General features: G+C 52.1%; 2 protein-coding genes across 10 annotated transcripts in view; one reads left to right on the forward strand and one right to left on the reverse strand.

The window, feature by feature from the left end:
- Window positions 1-3080: 3080 nt before the first annotated feature.
- LOC101963849 (cytochrome P450 11B3, mitochondrial) lies at window positions 3081-9981 on the forward strand. The gene is given in 10 exon segments (XM_078016583.1): window positions 3081-3512; window positions 3857-4015; window positions 5656-5795; window positions 5798-5854; window positions 5976-6179; window positions 6433-6587; window positions 7519-7685; window positions 8042-8120; window positions 8212-8400; window positions 8703-9981. Coding segments are annotated over 10 exon segments (1503 nt in total). The 5' UTR covers window positions 3081-3273; the 3' UTR covers window positions 8817-9981.
- A 5231-nt stretch (window positions 9982-15212) lies between these two features.
- The window catches only part of LOC144365374 (glycosyl-phosphatidylinositol-anchored molecule-like protein), a 35149-nt gene continuing 34194 nt past the window's right edge, over window positions 15213-16167 (reverse strand). For all 9 annotated transcript variants that reach the window (XR_013423719.1, XR_013423715.1, XR_013423720.1 and 6 more), the window contains one exon: window positions 15213-16167. This exon is cut by the window's right edge. The gene's annotated coding sequence lies outside the window, so the exon portion shown is untranslated.

Here is a 16167-nt window from a genome sequence, read left to right on the forward strand (position 1 = left end):
TAAAAACACAATATTATATGCATTGGGGATCATAAAAATGAAATGCCTGGGCCTAAAAACAGAGTAGGCACAAGACCTGAATGAAGAAAATGAGCTCTGGTGAAGGGAGTCAAGCAGGCCCGGAGCGAGTGGAGAGGTGCTCCATGCTCAGGGAAGGAAGATGGGCCAGGGGGTTACCATGATGTCAGTCCTTCCCAACTTCATCTGTAGGCTCGAAGCAACCTCAGTCCAAACCTCTGAGCGTTGTTTTGTGGATATCAACTAACTGATTCCAAAGTTAATAATAATAAGAAAAACCCAGAATGGCCAGCACCATAGGGAAAGAGAAGAACATCTAAGAGCCCACACACTTGTCATCAAAACGTACTGTTAAGCTGCAATAACAAAGGCAGCATGGTGTTCGAGAAAACCAGACTGACAGAGTCAACGAGTAGAGGAGGAAGGTCTCCCACAGACTCAGGCCTGGATGGAAAGTCGGTCCTTGACAAAGCAGCAAAGACCCGCAGTGTGCACATCAGTGTGCTGGATGGAGTGGGCATCCTCACACCACAAAGATACAGGGACCAAGACAGAGAACTTGCACCCCTCAGAAAACTTTATTCCACCTGTGGATCCAAATGTAAATGGCAAACAGGAAGCTCCTTGAACATGTCCCAGGGGAGAACCTGATGACTTTAAGTCTGATGATGACTTCAGGCCAGCAACAAAGGCATGCTCCATGAAGGAAAGGGTGGAGAGGCAGCACTGCCTCGAGGGAGAAGCTGCTGCTCTGCACAGGACCCGAGAGCGAAGGAGAGGACATGTTAGCCACAGGTACCTCCCACGAAGGGCTGTCTAAAAAAGCATGCAAAGAGTTCTCAGAACTCAGCCACAAGAAAAGGTCACATCACAAAGTGGGCAAAAGATCTGAATGGACGTCTCATAAAAGATGGTGTACAGATGGAAAATACACATAAGAAGCTCAGCTTCACGTGTCATTAGAGAATAGCAAATTCAAACAAAAAGATGACATTACACAGCTCAGAGAATGTCAAAATCCAAAAAAGTAATACCACCAAATGCTGGCAAAGCTGTGGAGCGAGGGCAGCTCTCATTCATTGCTGGTGAGAATGCAGAATGTCAAAGCACTTTGGAAGACAGAATCATACAGCCCAGCAATTTTGCCCTTTGCTGTTTATGCATGTGAGTTGGAAGCAAAATTCCCACAAAAACCTGCTGGTGACTCTATTCATAATTAGCAAAACTTGTAAGAAGTGGAGATGTTCTATAGTAGGTGAGTGGAGAAAGGGCAGCATATGCAGAAAATGGAATATTACTTAGTGCACAGAAGAGATGGACCGCTGTGTGTGGTGGCTCATTCCTGTAATTCCAGCACATTGGGAAGCTGAGGCAGGAGGATCCTGAGTTCAAAGCCAACCTTAGCAACAGGGAGGCACTGAGCAACTCAGTGAGACCCTGTCTCTAAATAAAATACAGAATAGGACTGGGGATGTGACTCAGTGGTCAAGTGCCCCTGAGTTCAATCCCAAGTAACCCCCCCAAAAAAATGGACTGCCAGGAAGACATGGAGTTAAATTTGAATTACTAAGTGAAGTAAGCTAAGCCAGGAAGGCCGCAAACTGTATGGTTGCAACTCTATGACATTCTGGAAGGAAACCCTGGGGGTAGGGGGAGTAGAAAGGTCAGTGGTTGCCAAGGATCAGTGGAGAAGTGGGGTGACCAAGCAGGACACAGAGGGTGTGAAGACAACGCTTCCCCAAGATGCCCAGGTGGGCATTGCCAGTCCACATTTGTCAACCAACAAGATGTACACCACGCCAAAATGTGAACAAACGGAGGCTTTCTAGTGACAGTGATGTCTCTCAGGGTGACCAAGTGTGACAGCAGATCTCTGGGGTGCAGAGTGTCTTGTCATGTGCAGGGGCAAGGGCTCTATGGGTCTCCTCTGTACTTTCTGTTTGGGTTTTTGGTGACAGCAACAGCACCGGAAGTGCTTCTACCTGCAGGCGCACTTCCTTAGGTCTGACTGCATGGTTAGAATATCCCTGGAACAGTGGTCCACCTCAAGCTTTCGAGTATAGCCCTTGCTGCTCTGCCACAGAGGCTTACTTTAAAAGGGACATGTTTTCTTCTCCCTCTCCCAAATTAGCAAGTGAATTTCAACACTCCCCCCATCTGTCAAGGCAGACCTGGAATGTAGCCCTTGAATCTCTTTTGAAACCCTCTGTTTCCCCCAGGGACAGGAGTCCCCCGTGTTTCTTTTTTGCAATAAAACTTCTTTTCTTTTTTTCCAAACGATGTCCTCATTATTGGCACTGGAGACAAGGATCGAGTGTTTGGTAATAACTCTGCACTATGAACTCCAAGGGACAGAGATGGTGTACATTATACCCACATTGTACCCAGTACTGTACTTATGCTCTGGCACATGGAATGCTTATTATTTCCTAAATCAGTGACAGCATGAATGAACAGGGTTTCTGAGTGATCCAGTTCTCTCTGTCATCTTATTCCTGTGGGAACTCTTGTGGCTGCACTAGGCATTCCTTACCACTGGAGCGAAAGCAGCACTTGGCATTCTAAGAGCTCTGGAGATGTGAAGAGAGGGAAACCTCAGATAAGGGTGCTGTGCTGCCCCATTGGACCAGTGTAGACCCCATACAGTGTCTGGTGTGGAGACATTCTGTTCCAGGAATGAAATAATTCCCAGAGAAGGAAAAAGACAGGTATGAGCCTATGTGGCACTAGCAAGCATTGTGAGTACATTGTTGGGATGCCTTCAGTATTCTTTCTGTGTCTCCAAAAAAATAGCTAAAAGTTTCTATTTCTTTCACAATAAAATATTTTTAGACTTGACAAGAAAGAATCATAATGCTTTTATATGCTCCGCAGTTCTGAGGTTATTTTCATTACAGTCAATTTAAAAAAAAATTAGGTCTATTAAAAGAATCCAAGGACTTCTAATCTATTCATTAAAGGATCCATCCATCTTGCTCCTTCAACCTGCAGAGGGAAGGGACAGGCCTCTGCTCCCACCTACTTTTAGCACCCAGTCAAGTCTCTAGCCCACTAGGAAGCCTTGCAGAGATGGGGACCAGGCACCAGGCCATCTCCTTCCTCCAGCTTTGGTTGGGGACCCGGCTATGAGTGCCCCAGATCTCTCAGGCAGGTCCAGGAACAATTTTTCCATGACGTGATCCTTGGCCACAGAGGGCCCCTGGGTGAGATAAAAAGGACTGGGCTGGGCTGAACGGGGGTGGAGGGAGCATCACAATGGCTTTCAGGTCAAAGGCAGGTGTGTGGCTGGCAGGGTCCTGGCTGTGCCTGTGCAAGGTGAGAGCCCTGGGCACCAGTGCAGCTCTGGGTGCCAAGGCAGTGCTGCCCTTTGAAGCCATACCCCAGTGTGCAGGCAACAAGTGGCTGAGGGTGCTACAGATCTGGAAGGAGCAGGGCCAGGAGAACTTGCACCTGCAGATGCACCGGGCTTTCCAGGAGCTGGGACCCATTTTCAGGTAAAGCCCTGCCAAGGCCCTCGCTGAGGATGCCCAGCACCTCCTTCTCTGCTGGCTGCCCAGGCACTGCTCCCTAGGAACATGGGTGGTCTTCGTCCTCCACAAGGCAGGAGGGGGCATGTGGGTTACCGTCCCGAGACTTTGCCAGTGGAGACAAGGACTCCTCCTGTGCACAAGGAAAGCTTGCCTCAGAGGAAGCTGAGAGGGGAAGAGGGCTCAGGCAAGAGGCTCGGGGACTTCCTGTGGGGCAGGCTCAAGTCCAGGAGAAGGGTGAGGTCTGACTGGTCTCCAGAGGGGCATCAGGAGAGGACGTGGGATCCAGCAGGGCTTGTGCACGTTCCAAGGTATGAAGTGGGAAGAACACAGATAGTATCTGTGATGCTGCCTGAAGATGCTGAGAAGCTGCATCAGATGGAGAGCCTGCAGCCCTGGCGGAAGCCCCTGGAGCCCTGGATGGTCTACAGAGAGCACCGAGGACAGAAGCCCCTGGGCGTATTCTTGCTGTGAGGCACCAATGGGTTGGGTTGGGAAGTGGAATTGACACTGGGCAGCCTGGAGATGAGGCCAGACCAGCAGACCACAGGACACGTGTCCTGGGCTCTGCGGGTGGGTGGACAGTGTCAGTAGTAAGCATGGATGGGTTCCTGTGATGGATGTCCTGGGCAGGGGAGCAGGCAGTGGGGGAGAAAGGCACATGGGGTCTGCACAGGCTAGACAAGGAACACTGAGCCCCTCCCTGAAGGGAGCACCCTCGGCCCTAGGCCTTGGTCCATGTCCCCTCCTGCTGCTGGGTGGCTCTCCTTTCTGTGGGTCAGAAAACCAGCCCAGAGATGTGAAATCCCAGGACCAAAGCCATGGGCAGCATGGGCCAGAATCTGAAGTCCACCAGGGCTGTCCCACCACCCAAGGGGCCCATGCATCCTGGGTCAAGTCAGCCTTCACTTTGGGGAGACAGTGACGGGGAGGAGGTTGGGGATGTGCATGGTGGAGGTCCAAGGCAGCTTCTAGCTCAGCAGCAAGGCCCTGAGCTTCCAGGTCGGTCAGCAGCAAGGGGGTGGCTCCTTACTGGGCACAGGGAAGCAGGGAGAAGATGTGCTTAGGGTGGATCAGCTGCAAAGAGGTTGCCATAAAGAGCAGGAAGTGCTGAGAAGAACCACAGGCTGAAGAGTCCCACACTCCATGTCGGGAAGTGGATTTCTGGGGAAGAGCAGGGCATAGGCACGTGAGTCTCCTGGGCCAGGCCCTCCATGGAGGGCATCTGATGCTGAGGCCAGATGTGAAGGGCGGGTCTGGGGGAAAGGAGAGCCAGTGCCCCTGAAGGAAGTGGTGAACTTGTGTGTGTGTGTGTGTGTGTGTGTGTGTGTGTGTGTGTGTGTGTGCGCATGCACGTGCACATTAGGGTGATATGCAGCACTGTGCATACTCGTGGACATGAGTGTCTTCACACATGTGTTTGAGGTCTGTGTGGGCACAGGCGTTGGCGTGGCATGTACCCATGGTTCTCACCATCAGGAATGGGAGGCACTGCCCTAGGAAGAGAAAGGCGTGTGTGCCTGATTGTGGCTCAGGCTGCAAAGCCCTGCCCACCACTGGCACCAGAAGCTCCCGGGGCCCCATGTGCTTGGGATGTGGTGGGTGGATGTGGTGGGAGATTCAGTTTGGACTCTGCACTACAGAAGACAAGGACACTTCAGGGAGCAAGCAGGTGCCACTCTCCAAGCTCCATGGGGAAGGACATGAAGGAGAGGAGTCAGCCTGGCCTCTCCCACCTGAGGCATGGTGTGGGCCAGGCAGGCAAACTTGACCTCAGGTCACCCCCCACCCTGGCAGAAAGCCTGGCCACCCAGGCAGGGCCCACGTGGACGCAGGGTGTGCCTGGCAGCTCCCAGGAATTAGCCCACAGGCCTCCCAGCACTCCAGGGCTACCTGCCCTCATCCCCATTTGAGACTTCCATGGCCATCGCCCAGCACAGGAAGGTCACTCTGAGAGAATAAGGTGAGGCCAGGACATGCAGCTGCCTAGCCCTCGGCCTGCCTTCATCCTGGAACCACTGAGGCCCTTTGGGTTCCAGGAAGATGGCAGACAGGTTGGGGACCTGTGGGATGCTTGGGGATGCCTCTCAAGCCCTTGCTTGCCCTACAGGAATGGAGCTGAATGGAGATTCAACCGTCTGCGGCTGAATCCAGTCGTGTTGTCAGGAAAGGCCGTGCAGAAGTTCATCCCCATGGTGGACGAGGTGGCAAGAGACTTCTCCGAGGCCCTGAAGAAGAAGGTGCTGCAGAATTCCCGGGGAGCCTGACCCTGGATGTCCAGACCAGCATCTTCCACTATACTATCGAAGGTGTGGGGCTGGGGGAGCTCCTGGCCTCGAGGGTTCTGAGGTGGCCAGGGTGGGTAGAGTGCTGCAGGATGCAGCTGAGGCCCAGGCCTGCCCTTGTTCAGGGCTGCCATCCTCTCTGCAGCCAGCAACTTTGCTCTTTTTGGAGAGCGGCTGGGCCTATTTGGCCCACACCAGAACACTGGCAGCCTAAAGTTCATTCATGCGCTGGAGGCCATGTTCCAGTCCACTGCTCAGCTCATGTTCCTGCCCAAGAGCCTGTCCCGCTGGATGAGCTCCCAGGTGTGGCAGGAACACTTTCAGGCCTGGGACTACATCTCTGAGTATGGTAAGGGCTGGACCAGGCAGGGCTGTGGGTCGGGGCAGGACAGTCATCCAGGTTTTCTCTTACCACCACCCAGAGCCACACGGAGTCCACCCAAAAGGGCCACGCCTTCCTCGTGGTCCTTGTAGAGTTGGTGGTGTGGCCAGGCTTAAGCAACACTGAGGAGCAGGGAGAGGAGGCGCTGGGTTGGTGGGTGGATTGATAGTGAAGCTGACCTTCCCAGCACTAAGGCCTGAGGCCTCTCCTCTCCCCGCAGCCAACAACTGCATCCAGAAGGTTCATCAGGAACTTGCACGCAGCTTCCCTCAGGACTACAGTGGCATTGTGGCTGACCTGATCTTCCATGGGGACTTGTCACTAGATGCCATCAAGGCCAATACTATTGAACTCACAGCAGGGAGTGTGGACACGGTCAGGGCACCAGTATACCTGGCATTGAGAGAGGATCATTTTGATTCCCCAGAAATTTCCTTTGATGCTGAATTGCCCACAACCCCTAATCGAGACCCTGCTTCTCTGAAGCTATATTGCTGTTAACTGAAGACAGTTCTCAGTGGGCTCCTGGGGGAGAAGTCTGGAATAAGTATTGAGGAACAGTGCAGATGACAGGAGGAATTTGGGGAGAGCCCTGGCATGCAGTGATCTACGGCTGGGAATTCAGTTATACTAGGTGAAACACAAGACATCAGGGCTCCCATTAGAAAGGAGCATGTGAATCAGGCCTTTATCCAAGGCTAGATCAGTCAGCCACAAGAACATTCCCATGTACCCTGCAGAGCACCAGGGTAGAGAATGGAATGAAGCCCTGGGGCCTAAGGAGAGTACTTAATTCATTTCTGAGGCTCAGGACACTGTAGAGGTACCTTGGAAGGAGTCATTTTGGAGATTCGGAGCCGCAGATCTCAAACTGGGGCTGCAGATATGTTTGGAGTACCAGGAACGGTCCAGGAGGAGGACCTGGCTGGGGTCTGAAGGCCTGCTCAGGGTGGGACAGTGAGGCTTGTCAGAGGGGTCTGAACACAGCAGATGGACAAGGGCTGCAGAGCTCCTGTGACTCCTGGAGACGGTCACCCCTCAGGGCCATGGAGCAGGGTGTGAGAGCCACTCAGACCCTGAGGAGACAGCAGGAGGTGGCCTGGGTTGGGCCCCGAGAGGTCGTTCCCTCAGGACTAGGGCAGGAGTCGGGGGACATGGGTGTCTGGAGTTGTGGGGTGCCAGGGCTCTGTGCTGCTCGGGGCACGCCCTTCCCCTCCAGGGGAGGGTGTCCTCATGGAGGGGTGCCCTGGGGCTGGGGCGCCTGGCCAGTGCCGTGGTCTGAGCCTTGTCCCCGTGGCTCCTGCAGACAGCCTTCCCCTTGGTGATGACGCTCTTTGAGCTGGCTCGGAACCCCAATGTGCAGGAGGCCCTACGCCAGGAGAGCCTGGCAGCAGAGGCCAGCATCTCTGCAAACCCCCAGAGGGCCCCCTCAGAGCTGCCCCTGCTGCGGGCTGCCCTCAAGGAGACCTTGCGGTAGGTGCTGGCTGGCCCTCCCCACCGGCCCTGGCCCCTCTGCTCACTGGAGGTGGGAGGCAGGCATGAGCAGCTTTGCCTCAGAACCCAGAGCCCCTCAGCTCCTCCTGCTCTGCCTGAAGGGAGGGGTGCCCCTCTCCTCTGGGACTGCACTCCCAAGTCCCATGCACGACCGGCCACGTCCTCCTGGGCCCGGCTGCTCAGGCTGCTGGGGGCTCACTGAGCCTAGCAGGTGCAAGCAAGCACATGCTGTGAGCAGGGCTGCCGCACCCTCGGGGTCCTGGGTGGGCAGCAGACAGAGGGAAGAGGAGGGAGCTGTCCCCCTGAGGCCCTGCCTGTTGGTGTCCTACCCCCAGGCTCTACCCAGTAGGAAGCATTTTGGAGCGAACCACCAGCTCAGATCTGGTGCTTCAGAACTACCACATCCCAGCTGGGGTGAGTGAGCCCCGAAGGCCACCCCAGCAGATGGCCCCTTCCCACATCCCCTCGCTAGGCAGCTGACACCTCCCTGTACACCTGTCCGCAGACCTTGGTCCACATGTATCTGTACCCAATGGGCCGAAACCCCGCGCTGTTCCCCAATCCTGAGCGCTACATCCCCCAACGCTGGCTGGACAGCCAACTGCCCTTCCACCATCTGGCCTTTGGCTTCGGGGTGCGCCAGTGTCTGGGCCGGCGCTTGGCAGAGGTGGAGATGCTGCTTCTGCTGCACCACGTGAGTGGGCCTGGGAGGGGCTCAGCAGAAGGGTGTCAGTGGTGCGTGGGGGTGAGCGGAACCAGGAGGGGCCAGCGGGTCATGGAGCGGGGTGAGCAGCCCCCAACCCTCACCACTGGCGTGTGTACGTGACGGGGCGGGGTCTTCCCTGAGGGCGGGTCCTGTGCCCACTACCCCGCCAACCTGGGTGCGCTGGCTCCTGCTCCCTGCAGCCTGGTGGCTGCACTGAGCAGCTGGGCAGGAGGCTAGGTAGGACCTGGGCCTGCTGCCCAGGCCACAGGGAAGTCCCTCCTCTGTCCTAGGTGCTGAAATCCTTCCAGGTGGAGACACTAGTCCAGGAGGATGTGAAGCTGGTGTACCACTTCGTTTTGAGACCCGCCTCCTGTCCCCTCCTCACTTTTCGGCCTGTCAACTAGTCACATCTGCGCACTGAGGGTGCCAGCCCCACCACCAGCCTCCCTCTGCCCTGACCCCAGCCCACCTCTGTTCTGTCCCAAGGGCTCTGCTTCCTGGGCCCTAACACGGTCCAGCCAGCCCCTGGCCCAGTGGACTGGCCCAAGCTCCAGGGCAGGACAGGACTTGCCGGGCTGTGCAGCAAAGCCAGGACGCACTGAGGAGGATCTTGGTGGCAAGTCCAGGCTTTGTTGCCAGCCTCACCGAGCAGTCTGCTGGGACATGTTCCGCAGCCCGCTTGGCAGCAGCTCCTGCTTCTCCTGGCCATCTAGCAGCCCTTGAATCATCCCTCTGAGTATTGTCCATGCTGATGTTTTGCATCTATATGGCACATTCTAATTTATATCTGAAATTACACACACACACACAGCCAGAGTGAGAGAATGGGGAAAGAGAAAGCAAGCACAAATGAGCAATTCCACATTTCTACATCTTGAGATGGAAGTCATGTTTCTGCATTATGTTACTGGAGCATACACAGTGTAAGTCAGGGAAGAACATAAGCATGAGTGAGGACTGTATGTAACCCACATGAATGGATGGAGATGGAGGTCAGATTTGCAGACAGGAGTTCTTGCTGGTGACCTGGACAGGGTGAGAGAATGTCCCTCATGGTAAGGTGTCCTTTCTCTGGAGGCGAGGTATTGACTGCATTGGGGCAGGTACCTCCTGGGAAATGCTGCAAATGCCCTGACGTGATATAGAATGGTGGCCTCTTCCCAAAGTTCCACGAGGGCTGGGAGTGGAGCAGACTGTGTTTTGCAGGGAATTAGGACTTTACCTGATCTGGGCACTGCGGGCTGAGTTATATCCCCCTGAAGTTTTGTGTTGCTCTCCTGAAGCCCAGGACTTTAGGACATGACTGTATTTACAGACAATGCCTGGGTTGAGTGGATCGATGGGGAATGGGGCCATTTGGTTGATCCAATCCCAATGTGACAGAGGTCCTTACAAGGAGAGGAAAGGAGAGCAGGAGCACCCAGAGAAGGCCCTATGTGCAGACACACTGCGCAGGTGACCTTCCAGTCATGGAGGAAAGCCCAAGAAAAATCCAACGTGCTGCCACTCATCCTAGACTCCTCACATCCAGAATAGTGGGAAAATAAATTCCTGTTGTTTCAGTTCCCACCTTGTGGTACTTTGTTATGGTGATCAAAACAATCTAGGAGAACAGATCAGCACAGGCCAACTTGCAAACATGAGAACCCCTGGTATCAACAGAGAAGGAAGAAGGGGCCTGTGCACTTTTGACCTTAGTTGCTGCTGTCGGTATCTGTAGGCCAGCCAGTTCCTTTGGCCTCATCCTGTCTTTCTCTTGGCTCCTAGCTGCCATGAGGTGAGGAGCTTCCTCTGCCACATCCTCCCATCATGATGTACTGTCTCACCACAGGCCCAAGGGCAAAGTCAACCTTTTCTCTTTTCAAGTTGAGTGTCACAGGTGTTTTGACCCCAGTAATGGAGAGCTGAGAACACACCGTCTGAGTAAACATCACCTCCTGCAGTGAGCTCCTGAGTCATGGTGTGTCCTCTGGCACGTGGAACTGTGTTCTTTCTGTTCAGTGGATTGAATTGGCATGGATCTCATGTTCACGGGTCTCTGTCATCTGACAAGCAGTGTGAGCTTGGAGCTCAGCCTCATCTGTAGGCCAGCCAGTTCCTTTGACCAACACATGGGCCGTTCACCTTATGTGTTGCTCTATTGGTGATACTAAGCCATGGGGTTCTTTGGGCCTCTGGATTTAGCACTTGTTAGATCCTCTGGATTCTTTTCACCCATGTTTTATGATTTGTTTTGATGAAGGATCAGAATCCCACACATCCTCTATTAGGTGAGCAGATGCCTGGACCACGGGGCAATGGATGATTAGTGGATACCAGGGGAGTCTGCACCTCTCACATGTCTGCAAACCTTCACTGATGGAGGCAAGATCTAAATTATTTAAAGATGGGAGAGTAAATGTTAAAGAGCTTTGTAGGTAATAATTCTTTTACATGTGGAGGGACATTAATGCCCTTTTTATTTTTAAAAAATTTTTTATCAATAAATGTAGTATATCTGTACAATGAAATAGTAATTACCAAAAAGCAAGGAACTAATGATATGTGCTGCGTCATGAACCATGAAAACATCATTTTGCAAACTGAAAGAAACTAATCACAAAAGACTACATTGTACACAATTCCACCCATCTAAAATAACCAAATATAGAGACATAAAGTAGCTCATTAATTGCCTAGTGTTAGAAGTGTTGGGGGAAATGAACAGTGATGCTAATGGGTACAAGATTTCTCTTCAGGGTGAAGAAAAATTTCTAAAATGTATAGTGATTATAGATATGTTGATTCTGAATATACCAAAACCGTTGATTTGTATACTTTAAATATTTGAAATGTCTGATTCTAGAATAATTATACAAGGCTAATGCCCTTTTTAGATGGAAGAAAGTATAGAGTGGTTTAAGTTGGTCTGAGGTGTGGGTCAGTCAAGTGGCCTTGAGTAAGGAGAGCCCAAGGCCTGGGACAGGTTGGAGACCCACGTAGGGCGGGTTATGCTTTGGGTGTGAGGTATTCCCCCAAAGCTCATGCATTAAACAGTGAAAGAATTTTCTGAGGTCAAGTGGTAGGGTTCTGAGAGCCTTAGCGGATTCAGTGGGTCCTCCCACTGATGTGGGCTAACTGGGTGGAAGCTGTAGGCAGACAGGGTTCCTATTCACCATGTGCTATGCAGCATTCCTCTCCATGCCTGTTCTGCCTCACCCTGGGCCCAGAGCTATGGAGTCAGCATTCATGGACTGAGACCTGTGAAACTGTCACAGTGAAGAAAAAGTGGACTACAGAAATCGGTATAAGAACTGGGGTTTATTTTAGTCAGGTTTTTTTTTTTCTGCTATGACTTAAATACTCAACCAGAACAACTGCAGAGGAGGAAAAGATTTTTTTAGGGGGTGCTCATGGTTTCCAAGGTCTCAATCCACAGACAGCAGGCTCCATCCCTCAGGGCTCAAGGTGAGGCTGAACATCATGGCAGAAGAGTGTGGATGTGGGAGACCAACCTTGCCCATGACTGGGTCACACTCCCCGACTGGGTGCTGAGGCGTTCAGTCACAGAAATGTGGCAGAGCTTTCTCCACCCTAATTGGGTTCAAGGGTTGGTGTCTCGTGCATGGGTGTGTCTTGCTACAGCTCCATGGGTGGAGCTACGCTCACCTGTTCCTTTGTAATATAACCCCTTGCCCTGTTTAGGATAGAATCTTCCATGGAAGTGCCTTGTGTGTGTCCCCTCCTCTTACTGTGCCCTTGGGTGTGGCCTACCCAAGTGTCAGTCAACCTGCTGACAGCGGACTTCCAGAAGATAGACTCAGCCCCCTGAAACCTGACCCCTGGCCTCATTTAAATAGCTTCTCCTCAATAAAAGGGGTCAGTGCGTGCGTGCGTGCGTGTGTGCGTGCGTGTTCTCTCTTTGACTTCCTGTGGACCCTTAAGGTCAGAGGAGCCGTCACAGTGACCCCAAACAAAAAGGTATTTGTGTCTCTTGGTTATTTCGTGCAGCCCAGTTAGCCCAGTTCAACTGGAGTAACCCCTGCCTTTTAGTCACAAACAAAAACCTGGCATGTGGCAGAGGGAAGAGGTTCACATGATGTTTAGAAAGCAGAGAGAAACTTCACATGCCAGATAGAAAGATACACCCCAAAGTGATGCCCTCAATACCCCACCTCCATCAATTGCACACCCCACCTGCCATCAATTACCACTCAATTAACTTGATCAGGTGATTAATTCACTAATTGTGTTAAGGCTTTGGCAACCCAATCATTTTTTATCTGAGCCCTCTTGCATTGTCTCACACTTGAGCTTTTGGAGGACACCTCACATCCAAACCATAGTAGGGTTGTCAGTGTCTCAAGCTAACCATGTGGTTCAGATGCCTTTAGAACAGATTTGCCAAGCAAGGAACATTGACAACTTTAGAGATGCAAGTTGGAAAATTTTTAAATTGGTGTAAATTAAACTTCGTGGGTGATTCTGGTAGGAGCCCTGAAGGCTGGACTGCTAATAGCCCTGTGGACAGTAAAGACTGGGCTCATGGGGTTTCAGAAGAGGAAGACTATTGGAAATTGAACTAGAGGGCATTCATGTTATGGCAAAGAAGTTGTCTACCTTCTTTCCATAGCTTAAGACTTTCTATGAAGCTGACCTTAAATGTGATGGAGTAATTCACCTGGCAGAGAAAATTTCAAGGCACAACAGTATTCAGGCAGTGACATTGGTATTGTAGGATGGTTTTTAGCCAAGTTCACAATGATAATCAGGAGCAGAAAGCAAAGCAGAAAGATGTGAAAATCTTGCAGTGTGGTCAGAGAAATGCAAGTGAAACAGTTTAAGGAAATTGGTTTTTAAACGAATGACAACTATTAAAGAAATGCTGAATGCTTTACCCTGAGACTGGGAAAGATGATTTGAGGGCACCTCCGGGACTGGCAAGGCCGCACCCATCTCAGGCTCAAGGGTATAAAAGTAAAAATGCCTTTGAGAAGAGACCAGAAAGGTACCCTGCTTGCACAGGTTGTTTCACTGTGCTCCATCACCCAGGCACTCAGAGGCTGCCTGGAGGCCCGGTGACTACTCAAGATGGTGACCGACCTTGGCATCAACCACATGCTGCTGGTTCCGCAGGATTGCAAGATGCTAGAGTTAGGAGGTCCTAGAGGTTTTCACTGAAATTCCAATCAAAGGAAGGCCTAGGAGGCCAGGAAAAACACAACCCAACCCGAGTCCCTCCAGTGACCTCTGGGAAGGTGACCTATGAAGATGTGACAAAGCAGCCCAGGTTTCAGGGCAGTCCCCTGAGACCTAGAGATACAAGCATGGCTGGGGCGCGCTGCAACACTAAGCAGCAACAAGTCAGGAGAGAGGACGGTGGGCTGCAACTGGAAGGCAGGGGCGGAGCTACATGACCCCACACCCTGAGCCCCAGGTGCCGGACATGGAGCTCAAGAACTTGTGTTCTTAGCTGATGTCAGCCTTGCTTTGTCCCTTCCCTTCTTTCTATGCCCCTGTTTCTCCTTTGTGAAATAAACATGTGTACTCTGTGGTAGCGTATAGTGGACATGTGTAACCTACTTCCGATTTTTATAGGGGCAGACATGCAGGATATTTGCCTGGTGTCTCAGAAGTCACTTCAGACTTGGACTTTTGTGTAATGTTAAGATGTGGGAACTCTTTGGGGTTTTTTAATATTAATTAATTAATTTATTTTAATTAGGCATATATGACAGCAGAATGCATTTTTACTCACTGTACACAATTGTAGCACATCTTTTCATTTCTCTGTGCACGACGCAGCGCCACACCGTATGTGCAGTCATACCCGTACCTAGAGTAATAACATCCATCTCGTTCCACCATCTTCCCTGGAACTCTTGAAAATTAATTCAGTGTACTTTTCTTTATGAGATGGGCATGAGCCTTTGGGGCCCACAGTTATGATTTAGATATGGAGTGTCCCCCACAAGCTCATTTGTTAGACAATGCAAGAAAGTTCAGAAGTGAAATGATTGAGTTATGAAAGCACAAACCTAATCAATGGATTGATTCACTGACATAAATTAACTGGGTGGTTGCTGTAGGCAGACTGGGTATGGCTGGAGGGAGTAGGTCACTGGGGTGTGCCTTTGGGTTTATGTTTGGTCCCTGTGAGCACAGCTCTCTCTCTCTCTGCTTCCCAAAGTGAGGTCACTAGTTGCTTTCTTCCTCTGCACTTTGCTGCCATGATGTTCTGCCTCCTCTCTGGCCTCCAACTATGGAGCCGGCTGCCTCTGGACTGAGACTTCTGAGTGCCTAATCGACTGTTCCTCCTTTAAAACTGTTCTTGTCGGATCTCTTGGTCACAGTGGCAAAAAAGTGGACTAAAACAGCTGGATTTGCTGGGGTGTGATTTGAGAAGTGGTTGTGTTGAGGACAACTTCCTTTCAATTGAGTGCCTGCAGCTTCCACTGGGGACAGAACCATACTGCCAAGGCTCCCCCATGGGAGCCTAGTGTCAGGTGATGGAGGAGTTAGATGTGTGTCTTGCTTGCTGTCAGTCCTACTGGCAACTTACAAAGAACAAGGAGCGACAGGTGGGGCCTTTTACTACAGTCTTATATACATGGAGTGTCGTGCTGTTTGGCGTCACGAGATCCCCAGAGTTCCTTATGTTATGAGGACAACACTGGGCAATGTTGTGCAGAAGTGGGTAGATGGACTTGACATCAGAGTTGAGATGGCTGCAGAGGCTGACCAGATCGATTGGCCCTGGGGTCATGGCCTTATCCTGCCTGTGTGTGCCGCAGTCTGGCTGGGCACAAATCACGAGCCACTGAAGCAGGAACAAACTTTATTTTTGAACTGCAAGAAAACACTTCACACACGCTCCTGGGGAATTCTCCCAAACGCCACGTGGCTCCTCCAGGAACCCCCAGCCGGAAATATGTCTCCCGGAAATCCCTCCTCCTGCACTTTCCCAACCAATGGGAACTCTCGGGGAATCCAGGAAATCCCCATGAGAACTCCAAAGTAGCGCCAGAACTCAAAAGTAGCGGCCGAGGCGGATAGTAATGCCTCGCCTGTCAACCAATACTGTTGGCAGAATGCCAGGGGCCATACAGACTCGGCCGAGGCTCTCAGCATGTGTGGCCATCCCACAGGCCAGGACTGCCATTGTGCTATCCCTGCCAATCCCACGGGGCTGGCAGAGGGCCACCTCCTCCCACAGCATAGGCCCTGGCAAGACACAGAGCACAGGGAAGCTGCCCGGTCCTGCAGATGGAATATTGGGAGGCAGTGTGTTTGGTTCCACCCTGTCCTAGGCAGAGTGCCAGGCTGAGTCCATACCCATGATCCAAGCACACCTGGGCAGAGGGTTGCAGGCCCAGTGAGAGCCTCTAATTCCAGGAGAGCCCAGCAGGCAGCCCCTTGTTAGGCTGTTTTTGGGGTGTCTTAGGCAGAGTGGAAGGGGCTACCTTGGGCGAGGCCTGGGAAGGTTGTGAGTGCAATAAAAGGCCTCCTATGGATCTCATCCTTGGGGAGGTGGCGAAGCCAAGGCGTATCATATTTACCCGTCTCCCAGGCAAGAGTCAGGGCCAGAGTGCAGAGAACCAGGTCAAGGTGCTCTGAGAGCAGGCTCAGCTGGGGTGGGAGGAAGACTGGCCTTGGGGGCAGTGTCTAGGGGTCAGGGTGGAGCAGAGTGAAGAGTGTGAAAGGCCCCTGAATATCATCAAGGCCCAGCCAGGGAAGGCGAGGACAAGGGCCACGCCCCCCCCACCCCGCCACTTG

The sequence above is a fragment of the Ictidomys tridecemlineatus genome, chromosome 7 (genome assembly GCF_052094955.1).
Source record: "Ictidomys tridecemlineatus isolate mIctTri1 chromosome 7, mIctTri1.hap1, whole genome shotgun sequence".
NCBI lineage: Eukaryota > Metazoa > Chordata > Mammalia > Rodentia > Sciuridae > Ictidomys > Ictidomys tridecemlineatus.